Source organism: Trichomycterus rosablanca, chromosome 2 (assembly GCF_030014385.1).
Source record: "Trichomycterus rosablanca isolate fTriRos1 chromosome 2, fTriRos1.hap1, whole genome shotgun sequence".
NCBI classification, from domain to species: domain Eukaryota; kingdom Metazoa; phylum Chordata; class Actinopteri; order Siluriformes; family Trichomycteridae; genus Trichomycterus; species Trichomycterus rosablanca.
The window spans coordinates 48,898,044-48,914,820 of NC_085989.1; the positions used below are offsets into that span (position 1 = coordinate 48,898,044).

The 16,777-nt window shown below is 42.1% G+C and overlaps 1 protein-coding gene across 1 annotated transcript; it reads right to left on the reverse strand.

Moving 5' to 3' along the window:
• Nucleotides 1-362: 362 nt before the first annotated feature.
• ddx47 (DEAD (Asp-Glu-Ala-Asp) box polypeptide 47) lies at nucleotides 363-14,499 on the reverse strand. The gene is made up of 12 exons (XM_063017047.1): nucleotides 14,370-14,499; nucleotides 11,321-11,414; nucleotides 11,049-11,237; nucleotides 10,504-10,575; nucleotides 10,278-10,396; nucleotides 6,554-6,625; nucleotides 6,317-6,433; nucleotides 3,636-3,782; nucleotides 2,407-2,544; nucleotides 2,250-2,320; nucleotides 2,037-2,166; nucleotides 363-667 (listed from the first exon to the last, which is right to left on the reverse strand). The coding sequence occupies exons 1-12, from the start codon at nucleotides 14,496-14,498 to the stop codon at nucleotides 518-520; spliced, it is 1,428 nt and encodes a 475-aa protein (XP_062873117.1). The 5' UTR covers nucleotide 14,499; the 3' UTR covers nucleotides 363-517.
• Between the last annotated feature and the right edge of the window lie 2,278 nt (nucleotides 14,500-16,777).

A 16,777-nucleotide genomic window follows, 5' to 3' on the forward strand; every position in this document is an offset into this window, starting at 1 on the left:
CGGTCAAGAGCTTTTGATTTACAGAAAGCCACTGGTCTATCAAGGTCATCACATCAGTGAGCATTGGGTGACTGTGATCCTGTCACTAGTTTGCAGTTTTTCCTTCCTTGGGCCACTTTTGATAGGTATGTACTTCTGCGTGCCAAAAACACCCAAGAACACCCAGTCTTCTACACATTACAGTCTGTGCCTCGTCAAAGTCACTCAGATTCTACGCTTTCCATTTTTCTGCTCCCAACACCTTAGTTAGGAGAACTGACTGTTCACTTCAGCCGTCAGTGATTTTATTGTTGTGGCTGATCGATATACATGTAGGTGTCAGTTTGCTAGACAGTGAAAAAACTGACTCTGCTGGTGTAAACGTTGGGTTACACGGTGTTATTTGTAAGTTTATTGTAAACTGAACAGATACATTTCATAGGTAAGAAGAGATACAAACATTTCATTCCAAAAAGACAGAGGCAGCAGCTTAATAAAGTTTTATGTACATGAATGGCTGATCGGAGTGAGCGGGAGTCTAGCGCCCCCTCTTGAAGCCGCCTCCCCTGCCTCTTGACGAAAACTTTCCTCCCTTCACTTTCTTGCGCACACCGCTGGACTGTTCAGCATCATCTCCTTCTTCCTCTCCACCTCTCCTCTTTCTCTTTTCTCCTTGTTCCTTCATCTCCTGCTCACAGAGAGAAAGAGACAGAGCAGCAATCAGTCAATTAATACAGAACAATTAATACCGACCTGGTCACCTTAAACTAAGGCTGGGTAAAGTGTGTTTGTTTATTAGGATTGTAACGTCATGTTTTACACTTTGGTTACATTCATGACAGGAACGGTAGTCACTCATTACACAAGATTCATCAGTTCACAAGGTTATATCAAACACAGTCATGGACAATTTAATGTCGCCAATTCACCTCACTTGCACGTCTTTGGACTGTGGGAGAAAACTGGAGCACCCACGCAGACACGGGGAGAACATACAAACTCCACATAGAAAGGACCCGGACCGTCCCACCTGGGGATCGAACGCAGGACCTTCTTGCTGTGAGGCGACAGTGCTACCCACTTATCCACCGTGCCGTCCCGGCTGAGCAAAGAGGACAAAACTCTGCACGGCAATATTAAACACTTCATATACAGAGGTACCTTGAAACCAGACGTCCCCTAAGCTCAAAATCTTTGAAACTCAACCCCCTTCTTGGTAACATTTGTACTCTTAAACTGGACATGTTCAGCCTTTTTAAAAATATATATTTATTTAATTTCAAATTAACAATGTACTGCTGCTTTGTTCAGCGCTCAGCTTAAGCGGTAAAACCTCATCAAAGTGTGAATATGAGACGAATCTGCATTTGTGTGGAATAACCATCAGATCCAGTGTTACAGCTCAACATGTATCTGTGTTTATCTGGATTTTCCTCCCTGTTTCACTTTTAAACTTGTGTTACAGCTTCTTCCAGAGTCTAAAACACTTCTGGTTAAAAATAAAACTTAATGTGGTTTGATGTACTAAAAGCAGGAGACAGGAGCACTAAACTTCTCCTTATTATTACTGCTCATACGTTTCTCCACTAATGAAATTCCTCACTCAGTCACGTTAAGTTTTGTGCACCGCCGTCACACTTCATAGGAAATAACGGCACAGCAGCGCAAAAGCAGTTTTGTCACTTCTCATGTGAATGCACCGGTACTGAACGGTATACGGTATTCCAAGATCAAGCATCTCCACCATTAAGAAGCATAAGGAAACAATAAAAAAGTAAAGCTTTTATTGTATTTCAGTGTTTTATATCATAGTTGGGTTATTTTCAGTGTATTAGAATAAAAAACAACCTCATTATTTTACTAAATAACTGAAAGTATATGCAGTTCCAGGGGACCATGGACGCATTAACAAGTTTCCCAAACATCCTTATGGGAAAAATACTTTTAAAACTTGACGCCACTTTCAGAACCAATCGATGTTGAGTTTCAAGGTACCGCTGTACAGTAGTTGTATCTACAGAGCTGTAAGACAGTGAGAGAACAAAACCGATACGTACGATTCGAGCAAATCTCTGCGCCTCGCTCACTCGCTCCACCAGCATCATCACTTCCTCCTCTTGTGTTGGGAACGCGGGAAGTTTCTTCCCAATCAAAGCTTCGATACGCTGGAAAAGTTCAACGTCGTACCTGGACACACAACAGCAAACCGGTTTGAACCTCTGGACTGGGATTTGTGGTCCGACCGTGGTGAATGTGATTGATTTACTTACTGTGTAACGAATGTGATGGATTTTCCAGATCGTCCTGCTCGAGCTGTTCTGCCCACACGATGGATGTAGTCCTAAAACACACACACACACACACATTAATACCAGACACAATAGATTTTTTTTAAGTGAGTCCTGTGCTCAGGTGTACGCATGTTACCTTCGAGTGTGTGGGAATGTCAAAGTTGATCACACAGTCGACGTGAGGAATGTCCAAACCACGAGACGCCACGTCAGTCGCCAACAGCACAGAGCGCGACTTTGACTTGAACTTATTCAGAGAGCCTAGACGCTTATTCTAGACACACACATACACACATACATACACACTCAGGTCAGTGGTCGAGAAAGTTGAATTGAGGCCTGGGCACACCAGAAACTTAATGTTTGTTTGTTTGGATTTTAACGTCATGTTTTACACCCTTCTGTTACATCCACGACAAAAACGGTAGTTATGTATGTTTATGGACTGTGGGAGGAAACTGGAGCACCCGGAGGAAAGCCACACGGACACGGTGAGAACATGCAAATTTCACACAGAAAGTAGAACCCCACCTGGGGATCGAACCCAAGACCTTCTTGCTGTGAGGCGACAGTGCTACCCACGAGCCAACATTGCAAAGCAACATGAACTGTGTGTTTTGATTTATTACACGAAAAAAAGAACACAGTGGTACCTTGAAACTTTCAAACTCAGATTTTGGGCAGAATTTCAGTTGTTCCTCTAATCCAAAACAATACATGCACATTTTTTTGGGATTTCTCCAATGTGCATCATTTAGGTGAACTGGCAACGAAAAAATATCTCCCTTTATCGATTGTAGAGGTACAAGTGACAGCTTACCAAGCTAACAAATTACCAGTTTCAGCTTTTAACCGGGAAAGCAGAGATAATAAATGATCAGAATAAAACGGTTTTGGTTACTTTGCTGGACAAACACAGTTGAATGTGGATTTATATATTCTGGAATTATTCTGGAAATGTACAATGTGGCAGGATATAGATCTGGTCTGAATTTAAAGAAGAGAAGCTCAGGTAAGCAGCGATTATGATTCTATGCTGCTGTGTGGTTGATCTGGGTCGCGGTGCTGCTGTTTACCGTGCCCTTACATTTTGCAAAAATAGCAAAGCATCATGAAATATTGATCCTTTTCAGGATTTTTTTTTTATTGTTAATTTATTTGAAGTAAAACTGACAGCATAAATGCACACGCCGAATTTAAGGGTTCATATTTCTCCACGAAGGGCGAATTACAGGGTACCACTGTAATTATAAATGTCTTATAAATACAGACAGAAGAGAAAACTAATAATTGACACTGTAATGTAGGTATGTGTCTTTCTCTCTCTCTCTCTGTGTGTGGGTGTGTGTGTGTGTGTGTGTGTACCTGACTCATTTGTCCGTGCAGTGGAATGGCAGTGATGCCCAGGTTCCGGAGTAAGAGCGCCACCCGCTGTGTGTTGTTACAGGTGCTGCAGAAAACCATGAAGGAGTTTCCTGCTAATTCGTTTAATATGGAGACCAAGTAACAGTCCTGAAACACACACACAAACACAATTATATAGGAAGGTAAGTGTGAGACATTGTGTTTAGCTGGGGGGTAATAAATAATAATCAGTGGCAAGAGATAATAGACAAAAAATTAACTCAATCTGCCTAAAACAGGGGTCTCAAACTCAATTTATCTGGGGGCCGCTGGAGGTAGAGTCCAGGAGCGGCTGGGCCGCATCAAGTATTCCACAAAAAAAGGGTTTCAGGTATTCCAAACAAAAGTACAATTGATCCAAACTTCTCAATCTTTATTAATAACAGTTCAGAACATGAACAATTCTTCAGAACATAGGCTTCTTTTACCTACTCTTTGCTGCCAGAAACCTAAAGATCCAGCTACCTTCAAAGATCTATTATTCCCAGAATTGTCTTACATCTTGAAGGTTTTCTTTGGGTCATTTAGTGAAAGTCACAACACCTGTAACCGTGACTTGTTTTGAGTTATGAGATCTGCAGTAGGATGTTGTTTGGTATTTGTTGGTGATGAAAAGAAGGCTGCTCTATAGAATCCACAATTAATGCCAACTTCTGTGGTCATACAGTTTGAAAATGTTTTATGGGATGATCTGTACTAAAATAACACATTACATTCCTAAATGCTTTAAATCTTCTATCAACATGTTTTTTCCATTATATTTCAATTAAAAACAACTATTGTGAGATATATCCACTTGTCCTGTTTGCATTACACAGGAGAGACCCCCCCTGCTGTTAAGAATTTTTGTTTACTAACACAAGTAACGAAGTAACGTTTACTCTGAGTACGTTTTAAATTAGTTCCTTTTTTACTTGAGTAGGTTTTTAGACTAGTAATTTTACTCGTATTTCAGTAAAAATTATTTAAAGTAGTAGTACTTTTACTTGAGTACAATATTTTAGTACTCTTTCCACCTCTGCCCAATACCTGAGTGTTTGGGATATTATTCAGAAAGAACTTTCTATATATTCTGAGAGGAATTTGAAAATTTTATCATTGTTCATAGCTTTTTTGAGCAATTCGTTTTTCTTATCATTATTAAATTTATCTCTCAGGTGTTTATACATTTCACATTCATAAATAAAGTGATCTAGATTTTATTCTTTTTGTTTACATCCTACACATCCTTCTGCTCTACCAAATCTCTCTGCTACTGAGCTAACTCTGGTGTCCATGTTACTTCACCTCTCTTAATTCTTAATATCAAGTGCATTGTCTGTTTTATACATTTTAAATTCTTGCTCTTTTTGATTAAATTGTTCTTGGTAAATTTGTTTTCTGTCCTCTATCTCTTGCACTGGCTGACAGGATATATTTTCCTTCCACTTGGTGTCGCTCTGAATCACGTTTCAGCCAAGTGACGTTGCTAATACGTTGCTAAGTGAAAAAATAATGAGTTGCGCAACGACTCGGCAAAATAGGTGCGTGTGAGAAAACCGCGCGGGCCGCACTAACAATGAACTTTGACGTTAAGTCGGGGGCCACAAAATATCGGCCTGCGGGCCGCAATTGGCCCGCGGGCCGCGAGTTTGAGACCCCTGGCCTAAAATCTTCAGGAGGGGAGGAATTTTAAGCACATTGATCAATAGTAATACAGTGCAATTGTGCATTTACAAAAAATAAAACAGGTCCATTGACTGATAGAGTAACCACCACTGGGGTCAAAATGAAACTGTGGAGCTTTTTTTAACTACTAAAGCACCTACTATTGACTCATAGGACCGGTGAGTGTCAGTCGACATTCAAAAGAATGGACTACACCAGTGGTCCCCAACCACCGGCACTCTGAAAGATGAATTCTCAATAAGTTCCCAATCACAATCAATGACAGAATGAGATGGAATGGATCCACGACCCATTTGTAAACACACCTGCTGCATTGAGCACATGCTGGAAGAGGATCAACGGCTGGAGATCCCAAATGCCGGTGGCCTTAAAAGTATGATTCAGCCAACTTCAAACCTGCCAGCTTTTAGGATTAAAATCAAGGCAGAATATCCAGAGATTGCTACCAAAGCAATGAAAACACTGCTTCCATTTCCAACATCCTACCTTTGTTCTGGTTGCCATCACTGCAGAAAATCCAGCTTCACAAAGTCGTGTAGACTGGACATAAGGAACACACTTCGGGTGTTAATGTCTCCCCTATAATATCACCCCTAAGTAGGAGCGTCTCATAGCAGCGAAACCCCTCAGGGTTCCCACTGATTTTCCATCATTTGTGAGTAGAATCGTTCTGCACTTTGGGTTCTTTATTATGCTAGTCACAAAATATTATTTTAAAGGTTCATAACTGCATAACTGCAAAGACCTTCTGATCCAACATCAGCATGCCTACAAGAGCTCTTCTCCACAGACACACTTCAGAATCTTGTGTAAAGCTCTTCTGGACGAGTAAATGCTGTTATATGTGGAAGGCAGGGAGTAACTCCATATTAGTGCTCATGGTTAGGAACGGGACATCCAACAAGCTCATCCTGATGAATCCGAATGCTCTTGGTCGAGTATTGTTAGCTAGTAAAGGCTGGTATGTGTGGTACCTTGTATTTAGCAGGGATAAATACGTAGTACTGCTGGAGTTTCTCCACTGTGGCGTATTTGGTGGACACGGCACATTTCACTGGATCCTTCAACGCAGCTCTTTGTAGTTTCTGAACCTAAACACACAAACACACACGTGAAGTGAACAAAGCACAGTTATTAACACAAATCACAGCACATAAAACTTATAAAAGAAGAAGAAATGAAAAACTGTAACAGAAATACTGTTTGTTTACCTTTTTCGTCATGGTGGCAGAAAACAGGAAGGTGTGTCTCTCTCTGGGAATCACCTTCAAAATCTTATCTACCTGAGAGACACAGATGGAATAAGAGAGTTAGATACAAATCTCCACAGTCAAACACTGACAGCAGAAGGGATCTGGCAAAGACCAAAAGCCCTATTACCATTGGTACAGTACTTTTTCTTTCAATTTGTGATCCCACATCTACTGCAGCAGTCCCCAACCTCAACATGGACCGGTTTCATATAAGATATAACTTCAGAGACTGGCGGGGGTGGGTGATTTAAGATAAAATAACTATAGAATGAAAAAATCAGTGTGAAGCCTGAGCTTTTTTCACAGCAACGAAATACTGCTGCCATCTAGTGGTGATAGTAGACAATAACAGACATCTCTAATTATTGATCCTTTCTGTACCCAGTAATAAATGACCCACAGACCGGTACCGGTGTGCATCTCGATTGTTGGGGACCACTGGTCTACTGTACCTACATGCAAATGTTAAATAAAATCACCCTTCTTGACCAGGGAGCAAATAAGCCATGCTGAAGCAGGCTGTGTGGGTGGAGCCGAAGGCATCGCAGACTGTCGACTGACCAAATGTAAAAATATAAGAACAGTATTTAAAACCAGTCTACGATCAGTACAGTTTGCTTCACTGTTATGACGGAGCCTTTTAAGAAATATAGTGTTAAACTTTGAGAACTGTTTTTGATCAGCTAATGAGACGCAAGCTTTCATCAAAGTGTGATCAGAACAGAACGAGCATAATTGTTAAAAACAGTCCATATTCGTAGCTGAACAGCCTCTCTAAACGATGTGAGTTTGTAGGCTCTACACCAGGGGTGCCCACACTTTCATGGTCTGAGATCTACTATATTAGTCGACAGGTCGTTAAGATTTACTTTTTAAAAAGGTTCACCTCATCATTTTTCAAAAAAGCTTTGTAGTTTTTTAAATGCGCTTCAGTTCCTGTATTAATATTTAGCTTTACAGGGCGACCACACTAACATTATTCTGATGATTTACACTGAATGGTGTCAGTCAGGTTTATATAGTCTGGACTGTAGCTGCTGATGCCAACTCTCAATCAGGCTTCCCAGCGTTCATCAGTGAGTGCGGACCCATATTTACACTTTATTATTTTAATATGGGAAAATTCTGATTCACACAAGTATGCTGATCCAAAAATGCTGTCAAATACAGGGGTTGGACAAAATAACTGAAACACCTGTCATTTTAGTGTGGGAGGTTTCATGGCTAAATTGGACCAGTCTGGTGGCCAATCTTCATTAATTGCACATTGCACCAGTGAGAGCAGAGTGTGAAGGTTCAATTAGCAGGGTAAGAGCACAGTTTTGCTCAAAATATTGCAATGCACACAACATTATGGGTGACATACCAGAGTTCAAAAGAGGACAAATTGTTGGTGCACGTCTTGCTGGCGCATCTGTGACCAAGACAGCAAGTCTTTGTGATGTATCAAGAGCCACGGTATCCAGGGTAATGTCAGCATACCACCAAGAAGGACAAACCACATCCAACAGGATTAACTGTGGACGCAAGAGGAAGCTGTCTGAAAGGGATGTTCGGGTGCTAACCCGGATTGTATCCAAAAAACATAAAACCACGGCTGCCCAAATCACGGCAGAATTAAATGTGCACCTCGACTCTCCTGTTTCCACCAGAACTGTCCGTCGGGAGCTCCACAGGGTCAATATACACGGCCGGGCTGCTATAGCCAAACCTTTGGTCACTCGTGCCAATGCCAAACGTCGGTTTCAATGGTGCAAGGAGCGCAAATCTTGGGCTGTGGACAATGTGAAACATGTATTGTTCTCTGATGAGTCCACCTTTACTGTTTTCCCCACATCCGGGAGAGTTACGGTGTGGAGAAGCCCCAAAGAAGCGTACCACCCAGACTGTTGCATGCCCAGAGTGAAGCATGGGGGTGGATCAGTGATGGTTTGGGCTGCCATATCATGGCATTCCCTTGGCCCAATACTTGTGCTAGATGGGCGCGTCACTGCCAAGGACTACCGAACCATTCTGGAGGACCATGTGCATCCAATGGCGGTGCCGTGTATCAGGATGACAATGCACCAATACACACAGCAAGACTGGTGAAAGATTGGTTTGATGAACATGAAAGTGAAGTTGAACATCTCCCATGGCCTGCACAGTCACCAGATCTAAATATTATTGAGCCACTTTGGGGTGTTTTGGAGAAGCGAGTCAGGAAACGTTTTCCTCCACCAGCATCACGTAGTGACCTGGCCACTATCCTGCAAGAAGAATGGCTTAAAATCCCTCTGACCACTGTGCAGGACTTGTATATGTCATTTCCAAGACGAATTGACGCTGTATTGGCCGCAAAAGGAGGCCCTACACCATACTAATAAATTATTGTGGTCTAAAACCAGGTGTTTCAGTTATTTTGTCCAACCCCTGTATGTGGCACATATTTTACCTCAGCCAGCAAGTTCCAAAACTGTCCAGCAGAGGCTCTTAACTTCATATGAATGTCAGATTGTAGGTTAAGATTGAACGAAACAGGCGTCTCTGCAGTGTTTTTGGTTTCTTTGTGCTTGGTTGCTCACTCATCTTCACAAACCGTGTAGGTTAAAAAAAGAAAAAATGCAAAAACGGCACAAACTGGCTACTGATGAATGAAAACTTTCTAGATTCGTGGTGCTTTAGGCGGGCTGAGGCATCGCTATGGTAACAAAACGCAAATTAAAGAAACAGCGGCCACATTTCATGTCAATCTCGCTGATCTTTTTGAATGAGGCACGACCTACCAGTGTATAAATTCCACAATTTAAATCATTTGACATGTACAGTGAATGGATATTCACTTTAAACAGGAGAGGGCACTGGCACTATTCACCTCGCCTGGTTGCCAGATTCCAAATTAGGCTTAATTCAAAATTGTTTTGCATAGTTTGTAGCTACCTCAGAAATAAAAGGACGTTCATTATTTAGATAAATAAAAGATAATCACAAATACAGTATTTTATTTTTTTTAAAGAGAAATAATAAAAGGAAACTTAATTTAATGTGTCTTCAATTTCAGTTAAAAAAAAAGAAAAAAACGGGGAAAAAATCGTATCGTGAATCGTAACATCCCCAGCATGCACTGTGCGATCAACTGGTAGGTCGTGATCGACATATTGAGCACCTCTGCTTTATACCAACAAAATAATAAAAGCACAACCATAAAAGACTAGGGATGTAACGATACACTCTACCCATGATAGAATTTTTTCCCGATTTTTTAAAACTGAAATTAAAGACAAATTATGACGAGGTTTCCTTTTATTATTACTCCTAAAAAAATGAAATAAAATACCGTATTTGTGCTTATCTTTTATTTATCTAAATAATGAATGTCCTTTTATTTCTGAGGTAGGTACAAACTATGCCAAACAATTTTGAATTAAGACCAATTTGGCTGAAAAGCCACGAATCTGGCAACCAGGTATATATAGCGCCAGTAACTTAAACCAGGTGAGGTGTATAGTGCCAGCGCCCTCTGCTGTTTAAAGTGAATATCAATTCAGTTTACATGTCGAATCAATTTGAATCGTGGAATTTTTTAATCGCTTATTAACCGTCTTGTGGTGCATCGTTACATCCCTATAAAGTAGCAAAGCTGTGTCATTTCATGATCAAATATAACTAATCAAACATTTGATCTAGTTATAATAAAAAGTACCTCAGACTCAAAGTCCATGTTCAGGATTCGATCTGCTTCATCCATCACCAGGAACTTCAGAGCTCGGAGATTGAATCCCTTGGTGTTCTCCAGATGATCAATTAACCTACCGGGGGTAGCTAATACACACACACACACACACACACACACACACACACACACACACGTTAAAATCATTCAGAGCTTCATATTTAACTTCATCTGGGAGCGTCTGAAACACACTCACCGACCACTACATGAGGTTTCTTTGCCAGTACCAACGCCTGCGACATCATATCAATCCCACCAACGATAACGGCTGCAACAAATCAACACACACAATTACCTTCTTTATTAAAGAAAAATGTGGCGACATTTTTCCAGCGTCGGACCATTTATTGCCATCAGCAACAAATGGTTTTGGTTGAGCTCGTAGCCACTGATGCAGCGCTGCTTCCACATCATCATCACATGAAAATCTTCTTCCTCTTAAAGCTTCTTTGAGCGTCCAAAAAGGTGGAAATCAGATGGAGATAAATCCAGACTATAGACGTCTCTCAGACACGACCGATTACTCCTCCTACCACCCTCACCAGTTATAAAAGTGCAGAAACTTTCTGAAGCTCCCTCGTAATGAATGTATTTGCTTTTATTAACTTGTGTATCTGTTTGATTCTGTAGCACTCTGAGGTATGTGTGACTACCCGATCTCATGAGCGCATTACAATCAATCGGAATCCTCAATAAAACATTTATAATTAAAGTTGATTCCTCATGACCCGAGGCGGTTACCTGTCTTGACCCCGATGCTGGAGCCCAGAGCCTCGAACTGCTCTGAGATCTGGAAGGCCAGCTCTCTGGTGGGCGTGAGGACCAGCGTGTGCAGGCGCTGTGGAGACGACAGCAGAGTCTGCAGGATGGGCAGAGCGAACGCGGCCGTCTTACCCGAACCCGTCTCCGCCAGGCCGATCACGTCCCTCCCTGGGAAGGTCGTACAGGACGTTATAAATAGAAATTTACTTTATTATTATTATTATTATTAAACAGACGGGAGCGGTTCTCACCCTGCAGGGCGACAGGAATCGCCTCGATCTGGATCTTGGTGGGACATTTCCATCCTAACTGATCACACGCTTCACACAGCACCTCTGTTACTCCCTGCAACACAAACACACACACATTCCATTCCATCAACAGGAGAACAATGGCTGGCTGGCTGGGTGTGAAGCTGCAGCTGTAAAGTGTGGTGGAGGAGAAATTTTATGATAATATATCATATATCAACATATAAGCATAATATATGAAGTTTATTGGCTCTCGACGTTGTGGCAAAACGTTGGGAATGTCTTTTCTTTAGGGCAGTTGTAGCCTAGTGGTTAAGGTACTGGACTTGTAATCGAAAGGTCACTGGTTCAGGCCCCATCACTGCCAGGTTGTCACTGTTGGGCCCTTGAGCAAGGTCCTTATTCCTCAATTGCTTAGACAATATACTGTACTGTCACAGTACTGTAAGTCGCTTTGGATAAAAGCGTCCGCCAAGTGCTGAAAATGTAAAATGTCTTCAGTCTTTTAGTCCTGACTGTGACCTGGGGTGTCTTTAAATAGTATTATGCATCCTTAGGTTTATTCACGGTCTGTTTTTATCACCGCTTCATCCTACTTATGGTCGCGGTGGATACAATTCACTGGGCAAAAGGGTGGAAACATCTGGGACAGGTCGCCTGTCCATCACAGGGCAAACACACACACACATTTTTAGCATCTTCAATTAACCTGACTATGTCTTCCGGCGCTCCAACCCGCACAGACATGGGAGAACATGCAAACTCCATGAAGCCACTGTTGGGCCCTTGAGCAAGGCCCTTAACCCTATCTGCTCCAGGGTGCCGTCTGATGGCTGACCCTGCACTCTGACTCCAGCTTTCAAACAAGCTTGGATATGTGAAGAAAGATTTTCATTGTACTGTACACCATGATAAATAAAGGCATTCTATTCTACATCATATAAAATACATCATACCAAATACTAAAATTAATATACATTTTGTTCAAAATGCAACGTCATGAGATACTTTGTATTAAATTTGATGAAAATGCTAAATAAGTATTTTACAAGAGGTCTCATACTTTTGGACCCCACGGTAGGTATGTACACTATATTGCCCAAAGTATTCACTCACCATCCAAATAATTGAATTCAGGTGTTCCAATCACTTCCATGGCCACAGGTGTATAAAACCAAGCACCTCGGCATGCAGACTGCTTCTACAAACATTAGTGAAAGAACGGGTCGCTCTCAGGAGCTCAGTGAATTCCAGCGTGGTACCGTGATAGGATGCCACCTAGCCAACAAGTCCAGTCGTGAAGTTTCCTCACTACTAAATATTCCACAGTCGACCGTCAGTGGTATTATAACAAAGTGGTCGGCCATGTAAAATGACAGAGCGGGTCAGTGGATGATGAGGCGCATAGTGCACAGAGGTCGCCAACTTTCTGCAGAGTCCATCACTACGGACCTCCAAACTTCATGTGGCCTTCAGATTAGCTCAAGAACAGTGTGTAGAGCTTCATGGAATGGGTTCCATGGCCGAGCAGCTGCATCCGAGCCTTACATCACCAGTGGTGTAAAGCACGCCGCCACTGGACTCTAGAGCAGTGTAGACGTGTTCTCTGGAGTGACGAATCACGCTTCTCCGTCTGGGTCTGGGTTTGGCGGTTGCCAGGAGAACGGTACTCGTCTGACTGTAAAGTATGGTGGAGGGGAGATTATGGTGTGGGGTTGTTTTTCAGGAGTTGGGCTCGGCCCCTTAGTTCTAGTAAAAGGAACTCTTAATGCTTCAGCATACCAAGAGATTTTGGACAATTTCTTGCTCCCAACTTTGTGAGAACAGTTTGGGGATGGCCCCTTCCTGTTCCAACATGACTGCACACCAGTGCACAAAGCAAGGTCCATAAAGACGTGGATGAGCGAGTTTGGTGTGGAAGAACTTGACTGACCTCCACCTGATAGAACACCTTTGGGATGAATTAGAGTGGAGACTGTGAGCCGGGCCTTCTCGTCCAACATCAGTGTCTGACCTCACAAATGCGCTTCTGGAAGAATGGTCAAAAATTCCCATAAACACACTCCTAAACCTTGTGGAGAGCCTTCCTAGAAGAGTTGAAGCTGTTATAGCTGCAAAGTGTGGGCCGACATCATATTAAACCCTATAGATTAAGAATGGGAGTCACTCAAGTTCATACGAGTGCGAATGTTGTGAGAACTCGGAGGACAATCACAGTAATAATATCGTGGTAATACTATCATTATTTCTACTCTAACGATGGGTAGAAAACACTTCACCTCGTACCTTGAAGCAAATGTATTTATTAGGATTTTAACGTCATGTTTTACACTGTGGTTACATTTATGACAGGAACGGTAGTTACTCATAACACAAGATTCATCAGTTCAAGTTTTAATATCAAACACAGTCATGTACTTGCATGTTTTTGGACTGTGTGAGGAAACCGGAGCACCCGGAGGAAACCCACACAGACACAGGGATAACTCATTTATATTTTTGGTATTTAGCAGACGAACATGATTTTTAAGCAATTGAAGGTTAAGGGCCTTGCTCAGGGGCCCAACAGTGGCAACTTGGTGGTTGCAAGGCTTGAACCAGCAAACTTCTAATGACCAGTCTAGTACCTTAACCACTAGGGTACTCCACACAGAAAGGACCCAGACTGCTCCATTTGGGAATCGAACCCAGGACCTTCTTGCTGTGAGGCGACAGTGCTACCCACCGAGCCACACTCCTTAAAGCTAATGGACCACAAGAGAAAACCACATGTTATTCCATATTTATGACCAGGCAATACCACAAATGACACGTGTACTGACTGTAAGAATGAAACCTGGGTTCACTAACTCTCTCTGACCTGCTGTGGTAGTGAGATGAAGCCTGTAGATGTTTGTTTAGGTGAAAGCAGTTTATTTAAATTTAATCTGAGTATGTAGAGCTGGTCTGGTGATGAACCTCCATCAGATCTGAACTGTTTACTCTCACACTGAACACAAACCAACCGCATTCTCTCTTATTTCTACATAAATAACCATATAACCGGTACCAGATCTTTGAACGTCTTCTTCTGCTCGTCTGTTTGCTCCTCATTCTGAACATCCAGCTCATCTTCACTCGATTCTGCTCCACTTATTTCTGGATTAGCTTCCCCGGTTCTCTCCTCGGTGTCTGCCATGTTTCTGCATCCACGTGTTATTAATCACAACTGCGCAGGCGCTGAACGGTGTGGGCGCAATGGTGTCTGGGAAATGAAGTCTCAACAGCTTGTTGCGGTTTCACTTTCTGCAGTAATTCGCTTCGGATTCAGATGTAAATCAGCCTTTTTATTAGTGTTTAGAGTGTAATTTATATACGTATACACATCAGAACACAGTGCTGTATTTATGTAAAATAATCAAACATTTGTCATATAGACAAATCACTTACTAGCGTCTCATCCGGGTACGCAGGCCAGCAGGTGTTTATGGAATATGTAGTTTTTATACAGTGATTGTACTACAATCCGAAGCGTTTAGATTGTTTGTTTTTTTATTGGGATTTTAACGTTACATTCATGACAGGAACGGTAGTTACTCATTACACAAGATTCATCAGTTCACACATTTATATCAAACACAATCATGGACAATTTTGTATCTCCAATTCACCTCACTTGCACGTCTTTAGACTGTGGGAGGCAGACACGGGGAGAACATGCAAACTCCACGCAGAAAGGACCCGGACCGCCCCACCTGGGGATCGAACCCAGGACCTTCTTGCTGTGAGGTGACAGTGCTACCCACTAAGCCACCGTGCCGACCTGAAATGTCTAGAAAACGCCGCCAAAACTAAACTATAATTAGAAATGAATAAATAAATAATAATAGAACAAAATGAGGTACAAAAAAACGTAAATCCAAAGAGCACCATCGTGGTGTTATCGACCAGCAGGGCAACTTCTACACGTACATGATGTCTGAGGGGGTATCTAGCAATATAATTGGTATTAATAATATAGTTGGCCAGTGATAGCTCAGTGGTTAAGGTACTGGACTAGTAAACAGAAGGTTGCTGGTTCAAGCCCCACCACCACCAAGTTGCCACTGTTGGGTCCCTGAGCAAGGCCCTTAACCTTCAATTGCTCATTGACGATAAAAGTGTCTGCTAAATGCTGAAAATGTAAACGTAAATATAATGTGGGACACGACTAGGGTTGCCAACTTTCAGAAATGGAAATAAGGAACACCCTGGGTTGGCGGAAGGCATAGGGTGGGGGGTGGAATGGCGGGTGTTTACCTGAGCGGGAGCAGGGGGTTGGCGGAAGGCATAGGGTGGGGGGTGGAATGGCGGGTGTTTACCTGAGCGGGAGCAGGGGGTTGGCGGAAGGCATAGGGTGGGGGGTGGAATGGCGGGTGTTTACCTGAGCGGGAGCAGGCGGTTGGGGTTGCACTTATACAAAATATAACAGGTCTTACACAGTCATAGGAACATTATCAAAATGTTTTATTTAGGCTGTTTAACTTTTATTATTTTCATTCTTTATAATAAATCAGAACCATATTTTAGGCAAAACAACATTTTTACATAATCCATCTTCACACTGACATGCAGCCCCGGTTCTGGACTGCAATGCTTGGAAGGGCAGTGAGAAAATCTAGGGGAACAATGCCAACCCCAGCGCCCCCATAGCACCGGCCCTGCTTGAGTTTTGCCCTAAGCCGGATTCAAACCTAGGGCGGAAAAATATGCGTGATGCGCTCTGTCCACTGCGCTACACAAACAGCGGAGGAATGAACACAGCATTACTAAGACTAAAAGTAAAAACTACTTACAATAATAACCAAACGCTTTCTAATTCCCACGGTAGCAGCAGTTTCCTTCTGTTTCATACACATCACCCTGTCTCAGTCTAATCTGCAGCATTTCTCTCTCATTGATAGAAATACAGAACAAAGCGCGTCCAGTATCAGTTCAATACGGAACGTGACATTTAGTTTTCAAATAAGGAACGATTCTGTATTTTACGGGACGGTTGGCAACCCTAGACACGACCTTTCAAGTAAACTGGAACCAGCTTGATGTAGATTAGTGTTTTTCATACTAGATTAGTGAAGTTCATACTCATGTCACAGGCTGAGAGACAGTGGGTACTAAACACCACATTCTTTAAAAAGGTTACTATTTTAAATAAAATCAAATCACTTTTATTGTCACATCACATTAACACAGGTGTGAAAGGTGAGTGAAAATCTTGGGTGCATAGTGCCTCACAGTTTTAACACACATTTACTTACATAAACTAGCACCATCTGTTCAATATATATATTCATTCCAGTGGCGGCTGCTGGTCTTTCAAAGAGGGGAAGCTCATTGTCGGCTTACATCATAAAATTTGTCAATTTATTTATATATAAATGTATAAATTCTCCCCTTTGTTAGTTTTCAAGAAAATGGCATGAAATGGGTTACAGTTTG